Raw genomic sequence first — 27699 nt, 5'->3', positions numbered from 1 at the left:
ACACAACCATTTGCCATGTTGTCATGTGTGTAAACAAAGACACACCCTCAACTTCCTCCGGCAAACAAAACCAAAGTAAATCATGAAATGGCCTATAAAATGAATTAATGTTCAATTTATTGAGCAGTCTTGAGAGAAACGGAAAGATTTTGGCCTTATGCTGATTAGAACGATCAGGCCAATTTAATATACAAAATGCCAACAGTAAAAGCTACAAAAGCTACAGTATAGTCAGGATATTGCCTGAATCAGATTAATATTGTATTATTAGTGTAATACACAAATGTATTAATATTCACAAATGAAAAGCCCCAGAGATTCCTAACTTGTACAGATTCTCGCAGGCTTAAAGGTAGGGTAAGTGATATTTTTTGGTTAAAACAAAAAGTATTTTGTTAAAAGGTTAAAATACTATATTCTGATAGTAATCATTGCTATAGAGTGTTTGTTCAGTAACAGATGTCTCCCTGTCTCTCCAGCTCTTTAATAAACAGAAAATACATTTTTCGGTAGGTGTCAAAATCTCAGCCAATCAGGAGAAAGTACCCATTTTTAAGCTTAATTTGTATAGTGTTCCAGTTAAAATTTTGTCTGCTCATTTCTTAGTGTCATCACTTCCAATTCCACTTGTTTAATCTATATCCTGATTGAGTTCTCTGTCCTGGTTGGATAAAATTGGAAATGAAACTACAAAAAAAAAAAAAAAAAACTACAAAATACATTTTCTGTTTTATAAAGAGCTGGAGAGACATGGAGACTCTTTATATGGACAGGACACTCTATAGTAACGAGTACTATCAGAACATATACCCATTTTGCAATTATTTGAAACTTTGCAAATCACTTACACTACCTTTAATATTGCAGAGATAAAGTCTTATGTAGAAGGTTCTCTAAACGTAAATTTCTAGACTTTTGTTTTCTTATTTTAATCTCCTATAGACACAGTGTGCATTGATATGCCAACTGATATTAAGAGAGACGTCTTCACATGTTGTTAATTCAGTTCATTCCAAGGTCGTTCTGAGCTCCTGCACTGACTCACACATTAACATTTTCAACCACCCTCGCTTTTTAAGGATCAGAACACACCAGTGTTATCTACTGCATGCGGTTGGGACAGTGTCGTCTGTAAATAACGGAACCCACGTATTAAGAGTCAAAGCGTGCATTGGCGCTGTACAGTATCATTGTATGTGCATGATTGTTGGTACGCTCTGCTCAAACAGGTTTAGAGGAGCCCGGGGGAACACTGCAAATAAGACACACTGCTTCACAGCACATCAGACACAGGCAGCAAGGTTGTTGCTCCTTTGTGTTTCCTCCACCCTCTTTGCCAAAGCCATAAAACTCAGACAGAGATGTACCAGACATTACAATATGAATACATCCCTTGTTATCGCCACCCAGTATGATATCAGACGGAGGTTATTTTCGGTAGGAACACTCTGTCTATTGCCTGTGTTTTGGTCCTCATCTTGCACTGTATTTGCCATTTAATCCTAAAGAAATCAAGGGAGTCATAGGTTTGTGCAAGGGTGCCACCTAGGGCGTGAGTTGAGAAATATTTGTGGAATTACCTGTATAATCATGTTTATGCTGTAGTCTCAATTAGTGTCAGTACTTTTTTCTCTCTCTCTCTCTCTGAGCACTTCACAGATGTGAGGTCAAGCAGGAATATCGTGGCATCATATACACAATGTCTGGTCCATGTTAAATGAAATGTTGAACTATATGAGACTCTTTTTTTTTACATAATCTGTATAGGCTGAACTTGATCTACCAAAAATGATTGGTGGACCAGCACTGCATTTGTGATCACATATTTAAAAGAAGAATATTTATAGGAATGTATTATTTATTTATTTGTTTGTTTGTTTGTTTGTTTATTGCCAATTCCAAGAAAGAAAAAAAATACTTGTTAGTTTAGACACAATTTAGCATTTGGAGAATGTGCGTGTTGTGTAAAATGTGTCTTCAAAGTCTTGTCAACCACACTTGTAATATGTTCTATAATCCACTGAACACAGAATTATCGATGGGAACATTTCAACCTGATTTACAAGACAACCATAACATCATGGATTGGTCTTTAGATCAAATACATTTATATTATTTGAGTTGACAACCTGCTTAGTTTACAGCTGTGTTAGAAGGAAACTGCACATGGTCTTGCAGACTGGATGCATGTCTTCATCACGGAAGTTGAAATTGCAGTTGAGGAAACACTTTGTGTCTCTTCAGTAGCATGATGGTTAAATCTCACAAGTTGTCATTGTATAACTTTGTACATACAGTAGCTAATTTGAAAGTGTAGCCACTAGAAAAAGCACATACACACACTTTGCATGTAGAACATTTAAACACATAGACTAGCGGGGAAGATTTTGAGTTGTAATATTTATTAGAGGCTAAATAATTATGTATATGTAAATACTGTATTCTGTACAAAAGTAAATGGATAAAACAATGCAATAAAACTGCATTTTTTTCAAAAACTGTTCTTCTTTTACTCCGTCATTGGTTTAGGTTAAATCTTCTGAGGGAAAAATGATTTCCTTTTTTAAACATGCTCTAACTCTGACTTTGTTTTTATTATATAGTAGTATATCAATTTATATGTCTATATTTATACAAGATTTAACTGCTTGTACTATAAAGTTCATATGCGTGCCCACATAGGCTATCTGCAGGGGGATGGAGAGAGAGAGAGAGAGAGAGAGAGAGAGAGAGAGAGAGAGAGAGAGAGAGAGAGAGAGAGAGAGAGAGACACTATTTCATCAACACAGTAGCCATAGCCAATGCTGGGTACCGAAACCTGAACACGCCCAATCGAAGCATTGACAGCGCAATAACCCTGGCGACAGCAGACAAGCTGATAATGCAGCCACACACACACACACACACGCACACGCACACGCACACGCACACGCACACGCGCGCAGCGCGCGCTGTATCATCAGCTTGGCAGCTGTTGTCAGTGTATATCTATATCTATATATATATACATCTATAATAGCGTTTCTCAATGGGGCGGTACAGCCCCCCAGGGGGCGTATAGAGAAGTTCGAGGGGCACTGGAAGCAATGTTTTTAAAGGGGGGCTCTTGGGCGGCGGCAATATATGATACTGTAACTGACATGATACTGACAATGATATTGACATGATACTGAAATGATTCTGACCATGATACTGACAACATACTGACCATGATACACTGACATGATACTGACCATGATATTGACATGATACTGAAATGGTACTGACCATGATACACTGACACTGACCATGATACTGTCACTGACATGATACTGATGATGTAATCATGGTCACTCAGTATCATGTCACAGGTCTGTGACAGGCCCTGTCGCAGGGATGCTGTGATTTGGCTCTTTCATTTTACTTTACTGTTCATACCACAAGAGGGTAGTATAACATAATAAATCAGTGAGGCTGATACATTTGTTGTTGCACAGGCAGGATCCCATTCATAACTTTATCAGTAGCCTATAGTATATTATCATTACTGTCATAAATCCCATAATTCCCATACAGGAAACATTAATCTTGTGACATTTAAAAATTGTCACAAGATTAATGTTAAGGCCACAGCTGGAAATGCCATAATAATTGATGTAGCAATAAATATATAATGAACACACTGGCCAGGCAGAATTCTTCAAATTAATCAAGTAGAATAGTAGCCTACTGTCTGAATACCAGCGCCCACACATCAAATAGAGTAGTACCATCTGAAGACCAGGGCCCAAACATCAAATAGAGTATTACGATCTGAAGACCAGCGTCCACACATCAAATAGAGTAGTACCGTCTGAAGACCAGCGCCCAAACATCAAATAGAGTAGTACCATCTGAAGAGTAGTCTTTTCTACTGGAGGGAGTTTAGTTTTCTGGGAATAGCATTTGCTCACATTCTCTGGTTAAAATTGCAAAAAAAAAGCTTTATTTTAATTGTTTAAAGTAAAAATAAAATATTCCCCTATAGCCACACAACCGAAAAAAAAAAATATATATATATATGGGATGTTTCAAAACACAGCGGGTATCGAAACCTGAACTCTCCCAACCGATGCATTAAATATGGTGTGTGGCTGTGTGGTCGTCCACCACACCAGTGTGCGTCCTCCCCTTACAGGACATTTTTCTATAATTGTGAAGTGTTTTTGTAATTATCTTCCGACCATGTTTTATGTACAGTCATTTAATAACTAATCTAACCCAGGAACCCCATGGCTTCGTAGCTTCCTACTTTCAGCTCCAGGCACCAAGAGAGTGATTAGCATTCTGTGTGTTAGCATCAGGGGTGTAAAGTAACTAAGTACATTTACCTAAGTAGCCTACTATACTTAAGTACAGTTTTGAGGTATTTTTTACTTTACTGGAATAATTCAAATTTTCTGTACTTTTACTTCTACTCCACTAGATCTCAGAGGCAAATCTTATACTTTTACTACACTACAATTATTTGAAAACTTTAGTTACTAGTGACTTTGTAGATTTTGATTATTATTACAAAACATACATTAACCACTTCAGCCCAATATAGATTTCGGCCATCTGAAAATAGCCGATCTACAAGCTCACAATGCGTCACGAAGTGACGCATTGTGAGCTTGTAGATCGGCTATTTTCAAAAGATCTTTATACATTTGAAAAGTGGGACATTCTGCATAATGAGTGGGGAATGATTCAGAAATGATGCAATTCAAAAAGAATGTGTCTACAAAAAAATTGTTGAGATTCACTGCACAATCATCTGCATTGTCTCCTCCAATGGAATACAGACATGTTGGAAACGATTCTTTAGTGTAGGATATACATTTCCAAAAAGCATTGCAAATTTGTAAAAGCTTCTCTTGTTTCGCGTGGACAAACACCTCTTGTGAGAGAGATAACCTGGCCACCTCATCCACTCCTGCTGATTTTCTTAAAAGATCATTACAGATTTTGGCTTAATACTTAAAAGCCTAAAGTTAAACAATACTTAATGTACAATTCATAATGGCATACAATTTATCATGTTTTGCCTTTACTGAGAATTATAAGCATGACATATTTGGGTATTAAGAGAGGAGAGACAAAACAGATTTCATACAAGCAATATAAAATCAATAATCCAGCTATTTATTGGAAGACAGTCTCGGAAGAAAATCCAACTGGTAACACTGAATTATTGAAATATATGACATCTGATATAATTCATTATCATTGTTAGTACAATGATAATACTGGCCTTGAAGGGCTTCGGCATTTACATGAACAATACATTTGTGCGTTTTTCCCATTCCTGTTTTCAATTTCATTCATAGTCTGGAGCTTCATATCAGTGATCATAAGAAAGTGCTTCAAACTACATCCCATTGGTTGTGAATGGTTCTGTAGTAGTAGTAGTATGGCACTCAGCATGTAACCGTATGACTAAACTAGCACTATCCACTACATTATCCAAGAGTCTGAAAATCAAAGAATCCCTGTGTGCATTATTAACAGTCATGCTACTAGATGCATTGCATGTTGCTACAGAATGCTTTCAATAAAATCAAATAAAACCAACCAACTGAATTCCACAACATATAAAATCATCTTGTAACCTACAATAAACTAACCATTAATCAAGCAACAAAATGTATTCTGACCAGTGCATGTTACTGACATATCAGTTCCTGGTAATTTTTATCATAATCCATTACATCTTAATAAAATGTATAAAATGACACAGAATGTAATAATGCAGATAAAGTTTTATGATGCAGATAAACTCTTTCCTCACAAAAGATCTTAAAAAGTCCATAAACCAAGGAATTTAAAAAGGTCCCGGTGCCTAATTACTGTATGATGAAAGCTCATCACAGGGTTGACAGATCTTCCAAGGACAGAATTGCTCTGGTATATGTTGCTTCCCTCATTCAGTGCTTGATGTGTATAAAAGAGGTCTGCTTCCAAAAGCACTATCTCTCTCTCTCTCTCTCTCTCTCTCTCTCTCTCTCTCTCCTCTCTCTCTCTCTCTCTCTCTCTCTCTCTCTCTCTCTCTCTCTCTCTCTCTCTCTCTCTCTCTCTCTCTCCTCCAAATCTCTTTCTCTCTCTCAATCTCTGATTGATTGATGAGTACATTAAAGGATGTATGTTAAACATCATCAGAAACATCCCCCAGCAAAGCTAAAGGGGTCACTGGACCCTTTTGAAGTTATTATGTCCGTGACAGCTCTTGAAAATTGTGTGGGACTGGTAGGGGCTGCTAGCCGCTACTGTCTCATGGTGTTTTTGATGATCCATCGCTGTCCGGAGCAGGCCTGGAGGACCAGCAGGTAGCCGAAGTAAACATTTGCTGGCACGACTTCCAGACAGCGCCCCGTGGCTCGGTTTATGATGGATTGGTTCTGAAGGACAATGACAAAAGAGACAATCAGGACTTTAATAGTCATTAATATCGCGCTGGGGGGAGCTGCAGTTATCTAAGCAAAACCGAACAAGGGGAACAATGAGGGGAGCCATGTGTGATATTGACACATATTCTTAATACAACACAATACGTTTTAAAGTGCAGGAAAAAAACTAGCACCTCATTGGATTAAAAAACGGCTTATTCGGTTAAGGTTGGAGACATGACTTAGGTATATGCACAAACCTCACCAGATCTAATGCCTTGAATGTGCAAATATGATTGGCGACAATAAACACCCCTGAATCCCTTAACCCTGCTTCAGGACAGTGCACCTAATCATCTAATCACTAGTACAGGGATACCCAAACTTTTTTAGCTCAAGACCCAAAAGTTTCCCGCAAACCAAACTGACAAAAATACATTACGAATTAACCACTTTAAAATAGCGAAATTGCAGTGGTGTAAAGTAACTAAGTACATTTATTCAAGTACTGTACTTAAATGTTGAGGTACTTTTACTTTAGTGGAGTATTTCCAATTTACAGTACTTTTACTTCTACTCCACTACATCTCAGAGGCAAATATTGCACTTTTACTCCTCTACAATCATTTGAAAACTTTAGTTACTAGTTACTTTTTAGATTTGGATTATTGTTACAAAACATACATTACCCACTTCAGCCCTATATACATTTCGGCCATTTTCAAAGATTTGTATTACATTTTATACATTTGAAAACTTGTGAAATGGGACATTCTGCATAATGAGTACTTTCTACTTTTTGCTTTAAGTACATTATAATACCAATACTTTTGGACTTTTACTCAAATACATTTTGAATTCCGGACTTTTACTTGTAACAGAGTACTTCTACATTGCAGTATTGATACTTTTACTTTGGTAAAAAATGTGAGTACTTTTTCCACCACTGCCAAATTGGGTCAGGGCCCTATATGTTTGTTAAACACTCCACTAGCACACTGTGGCCACCCCTGTGCTGGAAGTGGAACACAACATCAATGTCATGCACTGCGGGTGAGAGTGCACACAGCTCTGCCCCTCCTCACCTGAGTGAAGTGCCATGCCTTCTGCTTGGCAATGGGCACCTTGTCACAGTTGAGCAGCTGGGGGAAGGTGCTTATCTGGTCGTCCACCACGCAGCGTGTGTCCTCCCCTGTGCTGCCGAGAGGGCCCAGGAACAACTGACCCTCTTTGGTATATCGCCCTAACTGGAGGAACACACACACACACATACAGTATGCACGCACACACACACACGCGCACACACATGTTTGCATTAATATACTTCTGAGGAAATTTCAGGCCAGCATTGAAATTCGCTGAAAGTAGCTGAAAAATTGCAGATCTACAAGCTCACAACGCGTTGCTTGCTTCTTGTAGGTCGGCTATTTTTCGGTGTGTTACATACAACTATGTACTGTATAAAATAGGGGAAACTCTAACCGTAACCCATAAATCTAAACTCTAAATGATTAATCTTAACCCTAACCCCAACCTGAATCTTTTTTTAATGTTCTTAAACCATAAACAACCATTTTTCTTATGGAGACATTTGGCGCTCACAAGTATAGGCTCTCACTCACACACACGCGCACAACTGTGAAACCTGTGATTGTATGGTGTATCTTACTATCTTGTATTGCTGTGATATTAGACATGTCCCTTTAGGACCCTGCGTGCTTAACTGAGTCTTCCAGTTTAGTAGACCTTGTATTGTGAATTTGTACTTCTATGTAGGCTACTGTGATTCTCATGTCTTACTAAATAAAAGTACATCAATCAATCAATCAAACCCACCCAAATAATCTATTGGTCTGTTAAATAGCATAATCTAACAAATGTACAATGATTTCATACATCTAATCTCCTAGCCTACTTTAAGGTACTAGCCTAATGCAGCTTAATATTCAGTGGGAGATAGAAATATAACTAGATAAAAATATAACCAGTGGCCAAAAGACAGAATTAGATGTAGCTGGTTAAAGCCTTTGTGCCATTGAAGCCATTGAAGCCAAGTAATCCCTGTATAAAATGAATACATTCAATCAATAATTGACATACTTGAGAGAACACTTACTGTACATGGTACAATAATGATGGTAAATGTTTTCTCCAGCATAGTTGGATCATTTTGTAAGAGCAAAAATTTCTTTCCCCTTTCCATTTTTATGCCGTGGCTATAAGTGCTGCGTGCATGTGTGCGTGCACACACACCTTTTATGCACATTGCCAATGGACCACAGAAGTAAAATAAATGGTAAATGGTGCATTTATATAGCGCTTTTATCCAAAGCGCTTTACATAGATTGTGCATTACATTCACCCATTCACACACACATACACCGATGGCGGAGGAAACCATGCAAGGCACCAACCTGCTCATCGGGAGCAATTAGGGGTTTCGACACTAATTCTGTTCGAGCCCGGGATCGAACTGGGAACCTTGCGGTTTCCACTTCACTCTACCCGGCCACTCTACCCCTGAGCAACTGCCGCCCCGCACAGAAGTACATCCACCAATATGTTTTCAAATAATTTATGCTTTATAAAATACTTGAACTTAAACTTTATAATCGAAGTTAATGGCGTCATACTGTCAAACGTCATACTGTAGATACGTCATAGACGACTGACGTCACAGTCTGGCCACATGAATCTGAGATCCACATCGGAGCCAAATACTGTACGAGGTCCACATTTTTGGGCGGTGAAACCGCCCCTATAAGTGAGGTTTGGATATTTGTACAACAAATCCTGCGCTGTGATTGGCCAAAAATGTACCCCGCCTAACCCTGCACCGTGATTGGCCAATCACAGTCTATTCAGGACTGTGATTGGCCAGTGTCACATGACACATGTGCATAGCCCTATATAAGAAACCATAACTTAAAAAAAAAAACATAATTTTGTTTTTTTAAAGTTATGGTTTCTTCCATCATAAAGAGTGTTTCAATAAATGTATTTATTCTTTGTACATGATTGGTTGACTCCATTCAGTATTGTGATTAGCTAGCAAGACACCGCCCACTTCACACAGGGTGTGATTTTTTTAGAATACAATGTCATACCTGGGGGCCCCATCCATGGCAGGGATGCAGAGTGGCTGTGTGATTCTCCTTCACACCCTGGTCCATACACAAGTGGGTTACTTTAGTATTACGAATCTAAAATAACACAAAATAGAGTTTGTAAGTCACAGCACCATGGACAAAAATCCAATTGTATGAAATGAAATCATCACAACAGATATACACACGACTGTTAAGCAATCTCATCCATTTTAAATCTCAACCATTCAGTTCTCATTTGCAAGCATTAATGTGCATCTTTTCTTGTTTTTTTCCTTTTTTTAATTACAGACCATGGAAGCTGTTAAACATTTCTCTGCAGTCTGGCTCCTATTCATTCTCGGATTTGGCTGTTGTGTTGACTCACCTCACCGTAGAAGAGTGTATTGTTGTACCTCCTCATTTCCGGGTAGACATTATCCAGGTACCACTCAAAATTCTTACACTGTAGACTCCTCCTGAGCACCAGCCGCTGAGAAATGTCTCCATAGTCGATGCCATGGTTCTGCCGAGAGATGAAACGCGCCATGCACGAGTCAAGGTCAAGTTCAGCCGAGTTAGGTTCGATTGAGTCAAGTCCAGTAAACCTTTATGTGTATAGGACATTTCAAACACGAGGAAAGACAGATGTGCTTCACAGCAAATGAGGAAGTTCAATAGATGAGATAGAAGAGAAGAGAATCAGTATTCTGGTGGAAAGATTTTGCGGCGGCTTGAATATTTATGCAAAGTTATAAGATCTTTGATTTGCCATGCACTTTCATAGTTGACAGCATGGTTTATAGCTGGCTGGATTATGACAGATAATGTTGTATTAATGACACGGACAGACGTTCTACAGTACCACAGCAGTAGTGCTATGAATATGCTCTGTGAATGAGAGGGACTTGCTTTGTTTACCCACTGTTTTTCTGTCTATACTGGAGTGTAAAACTTTAAACTTCAAATGTGTATAAAAAAATATTTTTTTCCCATTTCATTCCAGAACCTTATGAGTGTTGTGTGTTGTAGGAAAGAAAAAACTCTCACCTCCATGGGGATGTTCCAGGCCAGGTAAACGTTGGACTTAAACTCGTCCATCCACACCTCTGCCACACGCAGGGCGTTGCGGCGTGTGTGAAAAGCTATGTTACTGTGGTAGGGTTTCTTCATCCGGGCGATGTGAGCCACCCTGGAACAAGGAAGCACCTCCATGCTTCCTCCACACAGCCATACCTGAAAGGTGCATGGTATCAGACACTGTGTTAGCATTAATAAGATATTACAAACATGGTCAAAAAAGTTTTTTTTTAAATTGCTGGTGGTTATTATTATTATTGATAATGACAGTGGCCAATGTATGGATCGGGAAATCGCTGAATTCTAAGAATACCTTGTCCAGTATTGCATGTTAAAACAACAATAAACACTAACACTGTACTAACCAGAACAACAATATTCATCTCTCTCTCTCTGTGTGTGTGTGTGTGTGTGTGTGTGTGTGTGTGTGTGTGTGTGTGTGTGTGTGTGTGTGTGTGTGTGTGTGTGTGTGTGTGTGTGTGTGTGTGTGTGTGTGTGTGTGTGTGTGTGTGTGTGTGTGTGTGTGTGTGTGTGTGTGCGTGCGTGCGTGCGTGCGTGCGTGCGTGTCTCTCTCTCTCTCTCTCTCTCTCTCTCTCTCTCTCTCTCTCTCTCTCTCTCTCTCCCTCCCTCTCTCCCTCTTTCTCTTCCCTTAAAAATGCATAATGACCAAATATCTATAGTTGCCTTTGTCCTCTTCTGTGAGTCCTATCTATCTGTATTGCCCTCCTCTGTGTGCTGCATATGCAGAACTTCTACGCCCAGACTCTTAATGGGTCCTCATTTTGTCAGCGATGCCACGCTACAGCAGCCACTGCTCCACTTAAAAACAACTGGGCGTTGGGAGGTGGAGATGGAATAGAAAACAGGGTGACACACAAACCCGGATCCCCAGTTCAATGTTCTCTCCTCCATAAACGTCCATGCCAGAGTCCAGCAAGCCCAACTCCCCAAAGTAGTCCCGGTTGGCCACAAAGGAGCAGCCAATCATAGCAGGAGTCCTGTCATAAGGGAAATTCAACAACAGCAGAAAAATGAGATCCTCATCTGTTTATTTTAGCAATGACTGAGCATGTAGGCCACGTCCCCTGTTGCTCGAAGCCACACTGGCATTTTGTTTGTGTGGGAGTGACGCAGACGCGATCGGTGTCTCTCTAAACAACGGCCCACATCACATGATTGGTGTAAAAGAATGGGTGAAATTATCAACACTGTTCAGGAAGAATTAGAATAGAGAAAGAGAGAATTGAGAAGAAAGGAACACAAAAAGAGAACAAGTCCAAACAACAGGGAGGCACAGTCAAATCAAATATACAAAGTCCAATATACAGAGGTGCATGATGAAAAAATAGCAGTGGATAAAAACTCTATGAAAGGCAGAAATGCTTCTTGTGCAGATGGAAAACAGCCTAGTCCAAACCAATTTATTGTAAATGGACCATGAAGGAGGGGGTTAGGGAGGTGTCCATTTGTCCATGTGTGTGTGTGTGTGTGTGTGTGTGTGTGTGTGTGTGTGTGTGTGTGTGTGTGTGTGTGTGTGTGTGTGTGTGTGTGTGTGTGCGTGTGGGTGTGCGTGTGCGTGTGAATGTGCGTGTGCGTGTGCGTGTGCGTGTGCGTGTGCGTGTGTGTGTGTGTGTGTGTGTGTGAGGACTGGTGCTGGTGGTGGCCCCAAACAGCAGCTTTCTGCAGAGGAGCTTGATGCCCAGCTAGATGCATACAATGCCAGGATGGACAAGTGGTAGAGCTATTGTCCACGGTTGTTTCCCTTCCTGTCTGCACAGAAGGGCAATTCAGCGTTGAAATGTGCAGGATATTTCGTGTACCATTGAATTTAGGACAAAGGCTAAGATAAGACATGTTGAAGTGAAGGTTGAGATTGGAATTAGGGTTTGAGATCACTGTTGTCAGCGTCCTTTAAGGTATGATAATACAACGTGTGTGCGTGCATGCGCGTTTGTGTCAGTACGCGTGTGTGCGAGTACACACAACACGAGTGAGTTAGGAATCAAGTACAGTATAGTTAGTGAGTAAAGCGACTTGGTGAGAGAGAAGCCATATCCATACCTGATTGGTGCGGTGGTGTCTCCCTCATCCCACCACTGCTTGGGTGGGTTGATATACATGCACCACAACTCCCAGTTGTAGCCGTGGCCTGAGTTCTCATAGCGCTCCAACTCAAATGTGTCATGCTTGATGTTGTCGATGGAGGGCAGGATGATCCTCTTGTGATCCTCTTTGATTCTGGCCAGAACTGGCTCAGCCCTTAAAGAGCACACACACACACACACACACACACACACACACACACACACACACACACACACACACACACACACACACAGTCACACAGTCACACACACACACACACACACACACACACACACACACACACACACACTTCAGCGAGGTCGTAAGAACAAAATTAATTGATTGCGGAGAAAACAAACTCATGCCTTGCTAAAGTTCTTTTCAGCACTTCTTGCACCTCCAAAATGTTGCCAGATGACAGCAATGTGAAAATTGTGTGTGATTGATTGGTCAGAAGGGGCGGGGTCTTTGTAACGTAAAAATGTTAAACATTCAAAGCGAAACTGCATTGAGTATAAAACAATTCAATCTGCAGAGAACTACTTTGGTTTCAGCAAGCCAAAATCATTTTGACTTCTTCTTCAGTATGCTGCCCGCTTTAGAGACAAATGGCACACAGTTCTCTTATGATCTCTGCTCCCCATCTCACTTCAGTCAGCCAACCAATCAGTCCCTGAAGTTGTACCAAGTTATTAGTTATTACGATAGGACTCACGTTAAATATGGATGAAGTAACCCTTCAAATAGCAAGCAAACCAAATTGTTAATGATATGTATTTCAATGTTTTTTACACTGGGAAACAGGGCCTATTCCTTGTAAAAAAATCTTAGCAGTAGTTTTTGAAAGCAGTATGAAGATCCTATGAATCCAAAAGGTCATGTTTGTAACTTATAATAATGAATAAGCATATGTCTACTAGTAGAATGTAGTGCTTCATTCCTACACAAATCCCTTTTATTTTACTGCCTTGGTTGCCAGGTCCTTAAGGTCAGTCCACACCAATGCAACTCCTTGCAACTCCTTGCAACTGCAACTACTTGCCACCATTATCCCCAAATGGCAGTTTGACTAGCCTTTATACGTCACAGTGCACAGGATAGAAAACCCACTCACCAGGATGGTGTGAACTCCACATGGGCATCAAAGAAGCCTGTCACCTCAGCGCTAGCCACCTTCCAGCCCTCAATTCTTGCACGTATCAGTCCTTCTCTCTTCTGGTTCCTGACTATCTTCACCAGGCCCGGGTAGCGCTTGTTTACGTACTCCTCCAACGGTCCTTTCAGTTGCTCTGGGCCACAAAAGTCACTTATCAACAACCCTCATCGCTGTGTTCACGTGCTGCACATATTCAGTACATAATATATCCTCCAACTCCCAATAAAAGGGGAAAAGAGGCTTGAATCAGTTACAAAAAAGTTGTGAAAACACACACAAACACACACACACACACACACGCACACGCACACGCACACGCACACACACACACACACACACACACACACACACACACACACACACACACACACACACACACACACAGATCTACATAAAGATAAGACACATTTCCCTGTGGTGGTGTATTGCTTTCCAGTCTCAAGATGACTCAAAAGCGAGTGTCTGAAGCTCACAGAGCAAAGAGCCACCTTTGATCTCCCACTCCTTTTGCTCCCAGAGCCTTGCTCCCTTTGCATCAGGCATTCAAGCATGTACACGCTGTACACATGCACATGATGTACACATGCACATGATGTACACATGCACAAGCTGTACACATGCACATGCTGTATACATGCACATGCTGTAAACATGCACATGCACACCTACTGCATCTGGCCTCACACACATGCACTTGCCAACATAAACTTACACAACAAATGACTGTCTCTCTTTTTATCTTTCAGACATACAGTAAACACACGGACGTTTGTGTGTGTGTGTGTGTGTGTGTGTGTATAATAACAGTGGTTATTTTCACAGTGCAGCACAGGCGAGTAATTAAATACAGAAGAAGTGAACATAGTTTAACTCCTTGAACCAAGCCCCCAGAGCCCAGTGGTTGCATTGAAGCGAAATGGACATGCTGGCCATTCGTAGGTACTGCAGCTTAAACGGACGGGGCCACTGCACAATGTACGAGCGAAAACTATTTCAACCAATGGGCTCGACTCACGAGCTTGCGCACAAGCTTGCGCACGGGGCCGCGCACCTCTGTGACGTAAAACGCGTCACTTCTGTGACGCAGAACGTATCACAGTGGCCCCAAATAGGCTACGCCCATCACACTTTCCAACCCGGAAGAAGGGGTGAATTCGCTTCATGCGCTGAGTGAGCAACTCAATGCAAGTGGATGGGAGGGGATTTCGGGTGCCGTCTCTATTATTTTTAACTCTATGCCTTGAACACCTTGATAGTAGAATGAATCCCCTGTGCCCCGCCCCCTCCCCTACTTTCTCTGTAAATATACCTAAAAAAAGGATTCCACTGAGATTTATTCCAATATGTGTTGTAGTATATTTGTATTGTATAGTCTGTATTATATATATATATATATATGTATTACTGATTAATTGAGTACAAACAACCCACAATGGAAACAAGCCCCTGGGGATTTTTGTATTATCCTTTAAGCATAACCTTTGACTGTACTTCCTGTACTGTTAATAAGCATGTTAATAAAGTATTCAAGCAATCAATCAAAGTCACCCTTGCCTTGCGTTGTGACCACACCACAACGCCAGGCCACGGAACCAGAGGACTCACGCAACCAGAAAAGGAAGGTGAGTGTTATTTGTTTGCACGTCTTGCTTTCTCTGCCGCCTCAATCTCTCCTCGTTCCCCTCTGTGATGGATAGCTGGCTCTCAGCCATCCACCAGTGCCAAGAGCAAAGGGGGGGGGGGGGGGGGGGGGGATTGAACTGTCTCTGCCTCGTTTTTCTCTCATGCTCTTGTTCTTCATCGCTCTCCTCGCATTTCAGGCCAATTCAGGGCTTTCCTCAGTGACTTTTTATGTCGATTGACTCTTTCTCTCCAGTCATAACAAGTCTGTCATTCTGCCCACGTCCTGCAATCTTATCTCTTTGCTTTGCAAACTGCTTTTCACCGCAGTTATTTTCCACGAGCAACGCGGACGTCTGACGAGGTATAAATAAGGCTTCAATCTACCCATTGCATTTCACCCTTTCACCCTTTCTCTCCCTTCTCACTATTCTTTTCCAGCCCCCCCCCCCCCCTCTTTTAACCTTCCACTTTCCCTAATAGCCTCTCTCTCTCCAAGCCACTCTCTGGCTCTTCTCTTTTCACTCTCACTCCTCGCTCCATCCATTCTGCTGCCTAGTTTCATCTCTTCTTCACGTCATTCTCCATGCCATCCAGGAATCACCTCACCCCCGCCCCCCCAATATCGCCTGGTCCCTTCATTTCACAAACCCCAGCTTGGCAGAGCTGCCCGATAAATAAGAAGGAAACATCTCCTCTCCAGTGACGTACTATTGTGCTGCGCTGCTGTCTGGAACGCAAGAGCCGACAACATCAGTCATCGTTATGCGCCTGCATAACGCCAGACGCAGCTTTTGTCAAGGGGACGCTTGTCACCTTGCCATGTCAATGGAGTCCCCCCCCCCGCCATGCACTGTCCTCATGTGACAACCACTCAGACAGCTGTCTGTCAGCAGATGCACGACAAAATCCTCTCCAAATAAACATGAAGCTGGGACTTTGTGTTGCTATGCAATATGCAGTGTATTTGGTTGTAAGTGTTTGTACACGTGGAGAACTGGAACAGGATAAGGGAGCTGCCAGTGAATGTGAAATAAAGATAATAATTTATTAGGGTACTTAGTCAGTGTCCCAAAACATACTGTGGAAGGCACAAAAGATAAGCTGGGCAGATTGTGGCCGACTGAAATTAATGATATGAAATTCCCTCAAGGATGCTTCTGTCTTCTGTGCAGTGCTTTCTGGCTGGCACACAATGCTCATGGGGGAGCTCACATGTATGTTTAATGGTCGCGATGCAAACGCGTTGTGAGCTCCTAGATCTGCTATTCTTGCTATTTTTGAAGATTTTTTTAAAGTGAAAGTGGTTAAGTCTATCTGTGGGTTTTTAAATATTGAACCAAAGTATTAACAATTGCTTGTGACTAAATAATAACTACATTGGATCCTTTGGAACACAGGATATTTTTTTCCAATTTAACAGTTTTGGACACACAAGAATACATTCAATATCCTGAGTGTCAATTTAAACTATTTTTACACTCTCAGGGCAAGATACATCAAAGGCACAATCTAAAGTGATTGCCTTAAATGCAATCTGCGTTGGTATAAAGTGCATGAAATTAATGTCAGCTTTGCTAAAGCAGCAGCTAATTATGCCATCAGCACATTGGGACTGCCTACTAGTTGTATTCTGCGTTTGAAGAGCGCAAAAGGTTCAATGGATTGGTGGAATTTGGAGACCTCAGCCAGCTTAAGAATATACTACAGTCAGTGATGCTGGGGAGGAGGGACACAATGTATCTACAAATGACCAAGTGTGGGACTATTGCTCAGAGAGTATTATAGGTAAAAATCCAGTTCTGTTTTAACATGCACAGGTATTGTCTATATTTTCCGTTTTAATAATTTAACCATGGAATAGCCATCTTAAAGCCTTTTAAACTTGTGCCTTGGACCTTTTTTTCTTTTTGAACTCCTGTGTAGTATAGTAGAATGAATAGTGCAATGAATGTCACCGTTGAATGTGAGGAAACTTGTGCGCCATAAAAGTGCATTTACGTGGCACAGGCATGACAATGGGCTGTGATATTTCAGATGCAGTGCTATGGCAGATTGTATTTATCCAGATGCCAGATAGTGTAGGCTAGAGATGAAAGGAGCTTAAAGTAATACTAGGTAACGTTTTCAACAAAACTAAAGTAAAATTGTATATCTTTTGTGAGTGGCAAAAGTTTCACAACACCCACTCCATGAATTTCACCCCCGGAAGCCTTTTATTTATATATTTTCTATTGAACGGTGTCGGGGGGGACTTTCCCGGGAAAATGACGTCATCTGGCCGGAAAACGGAGGCGGAAATGCACTGGTTTCCTGTTTGGCCAGGAACTACCGCAACGGTTTCCTGTTTGGCCAGGAACTACCGCGCTAATAACAAAAAGGAACCTCACGCAGATTTTAAGAGAATGTAGGATTGGAAGATCGAAAAAGAACAGAAAAAGAAAGCACAGCTCATGGTAACTAATGCTCCACTGGCTAAGAGAAACGATCCGCAGATAGTATAAAACAATTAAAAGAACGCTTTTTGAAACGTTTCCGGCTTCCGGTGAAAACAAATGGAATTCTGGGTAATCGAGGACTACGGAAATTGTATGCAGTGACGGTAGTGACCAGCAGAGGTTGCTAAAAATCGTTATTTGTGAATCTGCATTGTACAACTTTAACTATTAGCGGGATAGCATGAGAACATTGTGTGGGAGGTTCAAGGTTGTCTTTGAAACCTTAGAGTAATTATTGTGTGACTGCTTAATCCAGTGGTTCCCAACCTTTTTTCCTTGAGCCCCCCCCTTCTTACATCTGACACTAGCTGTGACCCCCAACACATGCACCACGCACGCACACAACTTGTATTTTTCAGAAATGTTGACCACTTAAGCCCTACAGTATGTCCTTCTCATTTGACTAATAGCGAAAATAGCCTATCTACAAGCCAGAGGCTTACCCACTGTAGAGGCAGGACAGGTGGTCGCCTGCCCAACTAAGATCTCGTCTCCCCTAGAAAACCCAAATAACCTGAAAAGGTTATAAGTCATTGCGTGCTTAATGTCCTCAAAGTCACGCATCCAACAAGCTTTGAACTGAGCAGATTGGACCTTCCATTCCAGAGATAATGGCCAAAACATCTTAAAAACAGCCACCTTCGCCGGTTTTCGATCGCCGATTTTGGATTGAGGGGAAATTTCTTTTTTGGGGGTAATAGAGGGGGGGGGGGGGATCTCACCTGGCCTAAATGTAATTCCTGGGGACGCCACTGCTACAAGTTCACAACGCATCGTGATGCAACGTGTTGTGAGCTTACAGAGCTACGCTAATTTTGCTTTTTTTACTTTTTGAAAAATGTTGAAAAAGGGAGGGGCCCAGACCCCAGGTTGCTCAACACTGGCTTAATCTATAGGCCTATGCTATGTTTGCCAGACCCAGGGGGTCGGCCTACATGAGGCTTTGTCGGTCGGTCGGTCGGTCGGTCTGTCCCTCTTTTCCTCTCTTTTCCTCTGCACACACGTCATGCGAAGTCCGGCCATTCAGATTTCAACCACTAGGGGTCTGGCAGTACCAGGTCTCCTGGTTCCCTTGTTACATTATTTCTATCTCTGCGCTTTTCAAGACCAATCAGCAATCACTGTGTCCTCGCTGCAGTTACTGTCATCTCCACTACAGGCTTCATTTAATAAAGCCTGTGCTAATTGTCTCTGCCAGGCCGAAGGCATGGTGGAGAGTATGTTTTACCCTCTGTCCGTCCGTGTGTGTGTCCGTCCGCTCACAGCTAACATTGGTCAAGCTTCACGTGACATCACAATATGTAATATAAATAGGTAAGACAGGATTAATCAGGAACAGTACTTTCTTTTACCACCTCGTCTGGCAGAGACCTGTGCTCCGAGGAGCACATTTTCTAGTTTGCACCTGCTTTTAGAGGCAGAGAGATTTCACGCAAAACCAACCCTCGCAAATTGCATGAGTGTTAGTAAATCCAACAGAACGCATAATCAACCATGCTTATCATATCTCCTCCCGTTATTTGAGCGATCCTCTCTTAGATGCATATGCATGAAGGAGACAGCTGCACTTTATGATGAAACTCAAGGTGCACTTAAAATGACAAGCAAACTGCATCTCTAGGCTGGTGCGTCTGTTTGATAAATCGCATGCATGTTTAGGTCTAGAATTTGTCCGAAATGATGTCATTGAATGATGTCACAAAAGGCTCACTAAATCTGGCCCTCAGAGGTGTTAAATGAACATTCCTAATTCTACAGTATACAATTGCAGCAATAATAGGATATAATGAGAATGGACAGTCCACTGCTTAGCAAGATAGCTAAGCAGAAGGCAGAGGAGGGGAAGCACATGACGGATTTAATTCTAGGCCAATGCAGGTATTATGTTGTCACTGTCAGGCAGAAACCACGTAGCTCCATATTTCAACTTTTTATGTTTTTTCTTTGTTTTTTTTAATAAATGAATGTCCAACGAATGTGCTACAAAAATGGCCGATCTATTAAAAAAATGTAATTGAAAAGTGAAAGTGGTTCAAGTCTGTCTGTGGGTTCTGTGGGTTTTATAAATATTAATTGAACCAATGAAAAGTATTACAGAGTGCCTAAATAATAACTACATTGGATCCGCAGGAGTTATACCATGGTGAAAACACAGTAACCGATGTACAAGCTCACAACGCATTGCGAAGCGAAGCGTTGTGAGCTTGCAGATCTGCTATTTTTGAAGAAATTGATTTTTGAACATTTTCACCTGTAATGTCATTCCCAAAAATGGGGATGCCAGGATGAAAGTGTAAGCCTGGCTTTGGTGAGAATGTATAGGCAGTATATGGTTTGCATTTTATACTGACCATCATCGCTGTTGTCATCAACCAGGATGATCTCTTTGAGCAGGTGAGCCGGTGTGTGATTGACAGCCGAGTGGACGGAACGCAGGATCACTGACAGAGCCTCGTTGACAAAGATGAAGATGAGGGAGATCTGGGGGAGGTCTCTCGGGTAGCTGGCCTTCTTGCATCTGGATACACACACACACACACACACACACACACACACACACACACACACACACACACACACACACACACACACACACACACACACACACACACACACACACACACACACACACAAACAAATAATCAAATCGTTAACAGAAATTCAGACAACCCCCGACACAAACGTCTTAGGCAACCGAACAATGTAAAATGGAGAAACAGGGTCCACACTATCATTCCCCCTATTCAATTCAATTCAATTCAATTCAATTCAATTCAATTCAATTCAATTCAATTCAATTCAATTCAATTCAATTCAATTCAATTCAATTCAATTCAATTCAATTCAATTTAATAAATATCCATGAGAGCATGATTCTGTGACTCTATTTCCCTATTTTCTTTTTTAGTGCCAAACACGAAAATGTGCGTGTTTGTAAATACACACGTCGAGTGCCATAAACGAGGATTCTTGTGAGGGCAATTATTTTTCTTATTTTTGGGCGGTGTACTATAAGTGGGGTTGGGACACCTCATTCTCTGTACTGTGATTGGCTCATTAGTACACCCCTAGCTGTACTGTGATTGGCTGGCTCTATTGGCTGACTCTATTCAGCACTGTGATTGGCTAGCGAGACACATGATGACATTAATAACCTATAAATAGGACTATGCACTTAAAAAAATAAAAATAAAAATTGAAGTGAGCTTCCATCACTGTGATGACCACTGTGATGACCAACACCGCCCACTTCACACTGGGTGTGATTTTTTTTTCCACATGGGGGCGCTCTAACGCCACTTAGGAATGATCCATGGACCCTGTATCTTGAGAAATATCATTGTTCCAGTCGATAGTCGGGACCCACGACCATCGCGCACGCACCCTTTGTTTACATCCGGGTCCTCGTCGAGGCGTCTACAGCTCTAAACATATCAGCGTGAACGGTAAGATCGGTGGCACTGGATGTGCCCTGTTTTAAAAAACCTCTGACACTTGATGTGTGAAGTTCAAACACCGTCGTTTGTCGTTTGGATGTCAAATGTTTGTTCCTATGTAAACGTTTTGCACACTCTATGTGACACTCCCATATGAAGGAAGCTAAATATAGCCTCTTATAATCACTTACGCCTTGCTGTGAACTCTGCTTCCTGAGCATTGCTCATCCTAAATCATTACCACACAAGAACAAGCTGCCGCTGCAGAGTTGCTGACATCTTGTTCACGGACACAAACCCTGTGCCTCTTCCTGTTCACATTATAACCTCTCTCTCTCTCTCTCTCTCTCTCTCTCTCTCTCTCTCTCTCTCTCTCTCTCTCTCTATATATATATATATATATATATATATATATATATAAAAGACAAAAGAATATATATATATATGAATATATAAATATATACCCACTCACATCCTGTCTATAGTGTAGGAGGTCTATTTTCTACTGTATCGTTTGTGTTTAATGGGATACAGCTCTAATGAGACGTAGGAGAGGTGTAGCAAAGCTAGGGCTTTGAGATACAGCAGGAGAGTTCAAATTAGCTTCCTTTAAGGGCTGAACTCCACATTCAATGAACATGACAGGGTAGCCTAGGGGTTACAGTGATCTAGTGAACCAAAGATCCAATGAGTCCCTCTGCAGCAATGTCTCCCGTACAAATGTCCTTGCCCACACAGTTGTTGTAAACTGGTCTGGAAAAAATGTTTATTTTTGACATTTGTCTTTTTAGATTCATTATTTTAGGCTTTAACGCTTTTTTAGTTTTTTAGATAGGTCAGTGTAGAGAGACAGGAAGCCATGGGCAGAGAAAGGGGAGAGACATGTGAACATATTTGGGTCTCAGGTATTTTAGGCACCTCACTAACACTGTTAATAAGGTGACAATTGTTCGCTAGTCCTTTTCAGGGCCCTATCTCCATCCTTCCTTTTATTATATTAAAATGTCCTTGTGGGTGGACGTTGGGTGGACACCGGAGGGTGGACGGTTCACAGATGACGTCAGGCGCTGACATCACTCTGTGATATCACAAGCTCATGCATCGACTTCAAACTCGCCGTGCGTATCGGTATAGGACCCGGGGGAGCGCGGTGCCTGGCAAGATGTCCGTCTGATCAGCAGTTGTCCAGAACCACCGATCTGACCGATATGTCCATATAGGCATATACTGACGACATCAGGGATCTCCATATATTGGCATAAAAGGGACAAGGACAGACAGATACAGTATGTCCATATATGGGTATAAAAGCTACACAGGCAGACTGACAGACAAAGGGACCTCCATATGGATACTAACAGACGGGTACGACAGGTATTACATAACCAGGTGGAGATTGGGGATGCATAGTTCCCGACTTGTGTGGTCCCCGAGTAGGCCGGAATAAATAAATAAATATATATAGGGGGGGTCGAGTTAAGCCGGCACGGCCGCGCACATAAATCAGCGCACCTGTATCTATGTAGCTCTTATCACTGATTTTAAAGTGGTCTAATAAAAAAAAATGATTTATTTCCCTGAAAAATTACATGGTCGTACGACAATGTATAACTTAGGCTTAACAACATGAACCCTAGCATGGGCATGCCATGATAGGCGAACATTCTGCAAAAACATAAAGAACATAAAGAACTATATGCTCAGAACGTGTAAAGATGTGATGTGTTGTGAGCTTGTAGATTGGCTATTTTAGTTTGACGTACAACAAAATATACAGGGTTTAAGTTGTTAAAGACCCCCAACCCAAACACAGAAGACTTTTCAGACTACAGCCCATATACCACTTTTGCCCCATAGCTATCAGACCCAAACATGCCTCTCACGCCACTTTGATGTCAGCAACACAAAGAAGAAAAACTCCCATTTCCCACTCCTGAGTGGGAAATGGGAGCTGACTCCCCCTCGGGATGCACACAGCTGGCAGCAGTGATGGGCCGGGGGGGTTTCTCATCATCAAGTCTTTTCAAACAGGAGGGGGTTGACGCTTGCTTTAAAGGCAGTGAGAGGAGAATTTATAAAAAAAGAACTTTCTGTAGAAAGCTGCAGTGCATACACATACTGTATACTAAGAAGGCAGAACAGATGAGTTTGTGCCAAGCCCCCAGAACCACAGAGGATTATTGAAGCCATACCACATCTGGTTTTGCAAGACTTCCACATTTATAATTGTACTGCGCATGCATGCATCTATTGTCTTAAACGCTAGTGCGCCTGCTCTATTGGCTCCAACGTCTGAGCCAATCCCAGAAGCATAGCGTACCAAGTTCCGGGTGCTTCATGAGCTGGTGAGCAACTTTAATTGAAATGAATAGGTGGGTGGGGTGGAGCCGTCCGTTCTCTAGATTTATTATAATTCTATGGTTTGTGATGATGGTTACATGCACACACACACACACATGCACACACACACGCGTGTGTGGACGCGCACACGCACACACGCACGCACACACACACACACACACACACACACACACACACACACACACACACACACACACACACACACAGAGGTAGCTACACGCAGGTACTGTATACAGTTACTTAAGGAAACCATGTGGTGCAGTGGTGGTTTTATGAAAAAAATATTTAAGATATACAATTTAAGTCACAAATGTTTTTGCGATGGTAAACCATGCCCATAAGTGTTCATGTAGGCTCCAGAAAGTGTTGGTGATAAAGAGTGAGTGCTAAGGATAGAAAGAAGGGAAGAATTAAACATAAAAAAGTGACAGGTAAGGTATATCGGACAAAAATGTAACTGCAATAAGTGCAGTGCTGCATTTTCACATCTAGTGCATTGTATAGAGTTACATGAGACCAAATTCTCTGCATTGCGTGGAAATCGCTAAAGTAAAACCATAAATAGCTGTCCTCAATCAAGGAGGGAATCTACTCACTTGCTTGGACGGTAGTCTGGAATGGTCCGGTCTAGAGAGATTTTGTCACTGAGGTAGGCATTGTAGCCATACTTCTCCCTCAGGTATTTGGCATCTCTCTCCTCAGATGGTGACAGTGTGGCAGGAACTCCGCCTTTACCACGGCCTCCAAAGCCCTCAATGAGGCCTAGGGACTTAGACAGACCTGGTGAAGGCAAACAAATGAGCAGATTGAGACCACACATCACTATTATTTAGTTTTTGTTGAAATTTTGTGATTGTTGGTCAGCCATGCACACAAGTTGTATGAAAAAGTATTAAACTGTACATCCACAAAGGCATAGGGAGCCATGGGTTGTGATTTAACACACCCTGACAAGTGATGACAGTGACACCCGTGTGTGAGCATGTGCATGCTCACACACACAGACATTGCTATCAATAAGGATACAATTAATACTAGAAAAGTGCGCTGCTATAGAGCGCAGATCCCAGCCAGGCCGAGTTTCCCACCCAGGGCTGTGTTGCGACCTATTTTAGCGCCACCATGAGGCTGATTTGAAACATTTGGGGAGACAGATTTTCCTTGGGCTGCTGGGAGTGTGCGTGCAAAGTTTTACACTAATCGGACATGCGTCATGATTTGTGGCATTTGGTGCAAAACAGGCCACTCCCGAAAACTATGGAAGCCAATCGTAGAAAAAAAATCAGGTAGGCTTACAGTACATCTTGATTACATGACAACCAGATGATGTACCAATTTACGTGAGGTTTGGACACAATCTGTAGGAGTAATAGGAAAAGAAGTTTGGCAATATGGTGGCGCTATAACAAGGCAATTTGAAATATTTGGGGTGGAGGTTCTTCCTTGGCCTCCAGGAAGTGTATGTGCAAACTGGAAATGTTTCATACCAATTAATTGGTCCAGCGGTGCCAGAAATTAGCTGTTCACTTCAGACCAATGGACAGACATGACTCACAGTCAGCAAAGCCACCGCCTTTGGTCGTTCCGGCCTGGCGGGGATAAACAATGATTGTGACCATGATGTGACAGTGGCAATAATGCCTAGTGCATGAGGTGTGTGTTCTATCAGTCCAGTGGTTCTCAACCTTTTCAAGCCGCGACCCCCCGAAATAATCCTATTTGAAGTGGGGACCCCAGATAAGCACTTGGAATGTAGGAGCTGAGGCATTCAATTTAGTTTGACTCAGTTCCACAGATAAAAATTGTGAAACTATAGCTGCGAGGCGTTGTGAACTTGTAGATCTGCTATTTTCAAAATGTTTGCCTCTTTCTTTGTTATTTGACAATTTGGCCAAAGTTTCACCAGTTTTTATAGTACTAGTCTGTTGATTACTTTTGATGCAGTAATGGTCTTTTTTCATTATTTTTTTTAGGTATTAAAAAGGTCTTAAATTGTCGCTTTACTGTCACCCCCCACCCACAGGTTGAGAACAGATGCAGTATTAGTCTACCATTCAACTGTCTGTATACGACGTCCTCCAGGGAGCCCAGTCTCCTCAGCAGCACCTCGTGACTGACGCTGGGACCTTGAGCCGTGCCGTTTCCCCTTGGCCTCTTCTTCCCATCGTCATCCCAGGTCTCCTGCAGGCTGGTGGCGGCTTTGATGCTCCGCGTGTTGCACTTGGACCAGAAAGTCATGAACCCCGCAACCGCGAGCACATTCAGCACCAGTAAAACCCTCCATCTTCTGTACACAAAAGCCATGAAAGTCGTCGATGTCCTCCAAACTCCGAGAGGACCACACACACACACACACACACTATCTTGGAGGAGGAGGTGTCACAGATTCAGGGCTCCTTGCCTCGCGATGTGCAAAAAGCTGCAAGATATCGGCATATCGGGGTTAGATCGGCAGACCCGGTATATGAGTTATTTGATTGAATAGCCTACTTTATTAACAGTTTGCAAAAAAAGCACAAAGGTACAGTTTCATGCAAAAGGATGCTAAAAGGATAAACCCAAGAAAGCCCTACGGCTTGTTTCCATTGAGGTCCTGTGTATTCAATTCATCAAAGTAGGTTGTTATTGTTAATATGCATTATTATGCACAAAAATCTTTAAAAAATGAATTAAAAAAAATGACACGTCATTGCTATTTCTAAGCCATTTGATGTCCGTAATTATTTCAATCAGGTTCTTACCATTTCGCATAGGGTTTAGGCTATTTGAGGTTGCATTCATTCCCCAGGAATTTCGGGAGCTTGACCAGAGGCTCTCATCCGTGCTAGAATGTCGTGCTTTAAGAATAAGATCATGCATGGAATAAAATGACAAAGAGAAGAGAGCATATATATGTTTGGGCGAAGAATCGTATAATCTTAAATAATGTAAGAGTCTGTGTATAGACTATCAAGTATTTTTCTCCATGTCCAGCAGAAGTCGGCAAGGATGCGATCGAGGACTGCGCGCATGCATCACTGCACCGAGGGTTTAACACAGCCGTTTAAATCATCTACATACCAATAATAACCATAGACGTTCAGGCACATTTCGGTGTCCCTTTTAATCTATTGGTGTATCAGCTCCGATCCTTCATACGTCGTAATACAATAAAAATAAAAAGATATAGCCTATATATTACAAGATGTGATTCCCGAGACTAACGATTCAGAGCAAATAACAATGGTCCACAGACGCAGCATCATAAGCTCCTCAAAGGCAGCGACGAGTCAACGGTGGAATTATGCCTCTTCTGAGTGTTCCGATATTCCCCCCAATGATCCAGTAGGGCAAAAAAAACACCATCCTGTTATTCCCTGAGCCAATTGATAGAGTTGTGTCTGTCTTGTTATTTTTCACTAATTCTCCATACGAGCCAAATAGCGCTTAATAAGGGCGCAGAGAAAAACATGGACTGGATTCGGAGACGTCCCTTTGGCTTTGAGCACTGTGGTGCTACGGATGGGTGGGGTGCCCGCACACTGGCTCCAATTATCTGCAATTATGGTAGGCAGTGCATGCATGGTGGAAAAACTACTCAATTGTTTTACTTAAAGTAAAAGTATCAATACTGCAATGTAGAAATAGCTACTCTGTTACAAGTGAAAGTCCGGAATTCAAAATGTACTTGAGGAAAAGTACAAAGGTATTGGTATCAAAATGTACTCATTATGTACTCATTATGCAGAATGTCCCATATCACAAGTTTTCAAATGTATAAAAGGTGTAAAAATCATTTTAAAATAGCCAAAGGGCTTAAGTGGTTTAAATACAGTAGCCTATACTTTAGTACATGTACTTAGTTACTTTACACCACTGATGGTAGGCTACATTCTAATAATATTCTGCAAGGGCTTATCTTGTGGGATTAATTGTCTCATATGAGTTATTTCATCTGTTATAAAACTATCTAACACTGTCTGTGACCCAATTAGAACCTGGTTAGAAGTA

The 27699-nt window shown here is 41.7% G+C and overlaps 1 protein-coding gene across 1 annotated transcript; it reads right to left on the bottom strand.

The window, feature by feature from the left end:
- Positions 1-6127: 6127 nt before the first annotated feature.
- Positions 6128-27169, bottom strand: galnt17 (polypeptide N-acetylgalactosaminyltransferase 17). The gene is made up of 12 exons (XM_080429351.1): positions 26451-27169; positions 25761-26128; positions 24306-24489; positions 20263-20429; positions 13752-13926; positions 12614-12811; positions 11433-11550; positions 10523-10708; positions 9861-9998; positions 9494-9589; positions 7472-7633; positions 6128-6398 (listed from the first exon to the last, which is right to left on the bottom strand). Exons 2-12 carry the CDS (start codon positions 26011-26013, stop codon positions 6264-6266), a joined length of 1812 nt encoding a protein of 603 aa, XP_080285477.1. The 5' UTR covers positions 26014-26128; positions 26451-27169; the 3' UTR covers positions 6128-6263.
- Positions 27170-27699: the final 530 nt, after the last annotated feature.

This window comes from Gymnoscopelus braueri (assembly GCF_963280865.1).
Source record: "Gymnoscopelus braueri genome assembly, chromosome: 5".
Taxonomy (NCBI): Eukaryota; Metazoa; Chordata; class Actinopteri; order Myctophiformes; family Myctophidae; genus Gymnoscopelus; species Gymnoscopelus braueri.
Note: the sequence above shows the minus strand (reverse complement) of the source record. Positions and strands in the feature narration are given on the sequence as shown.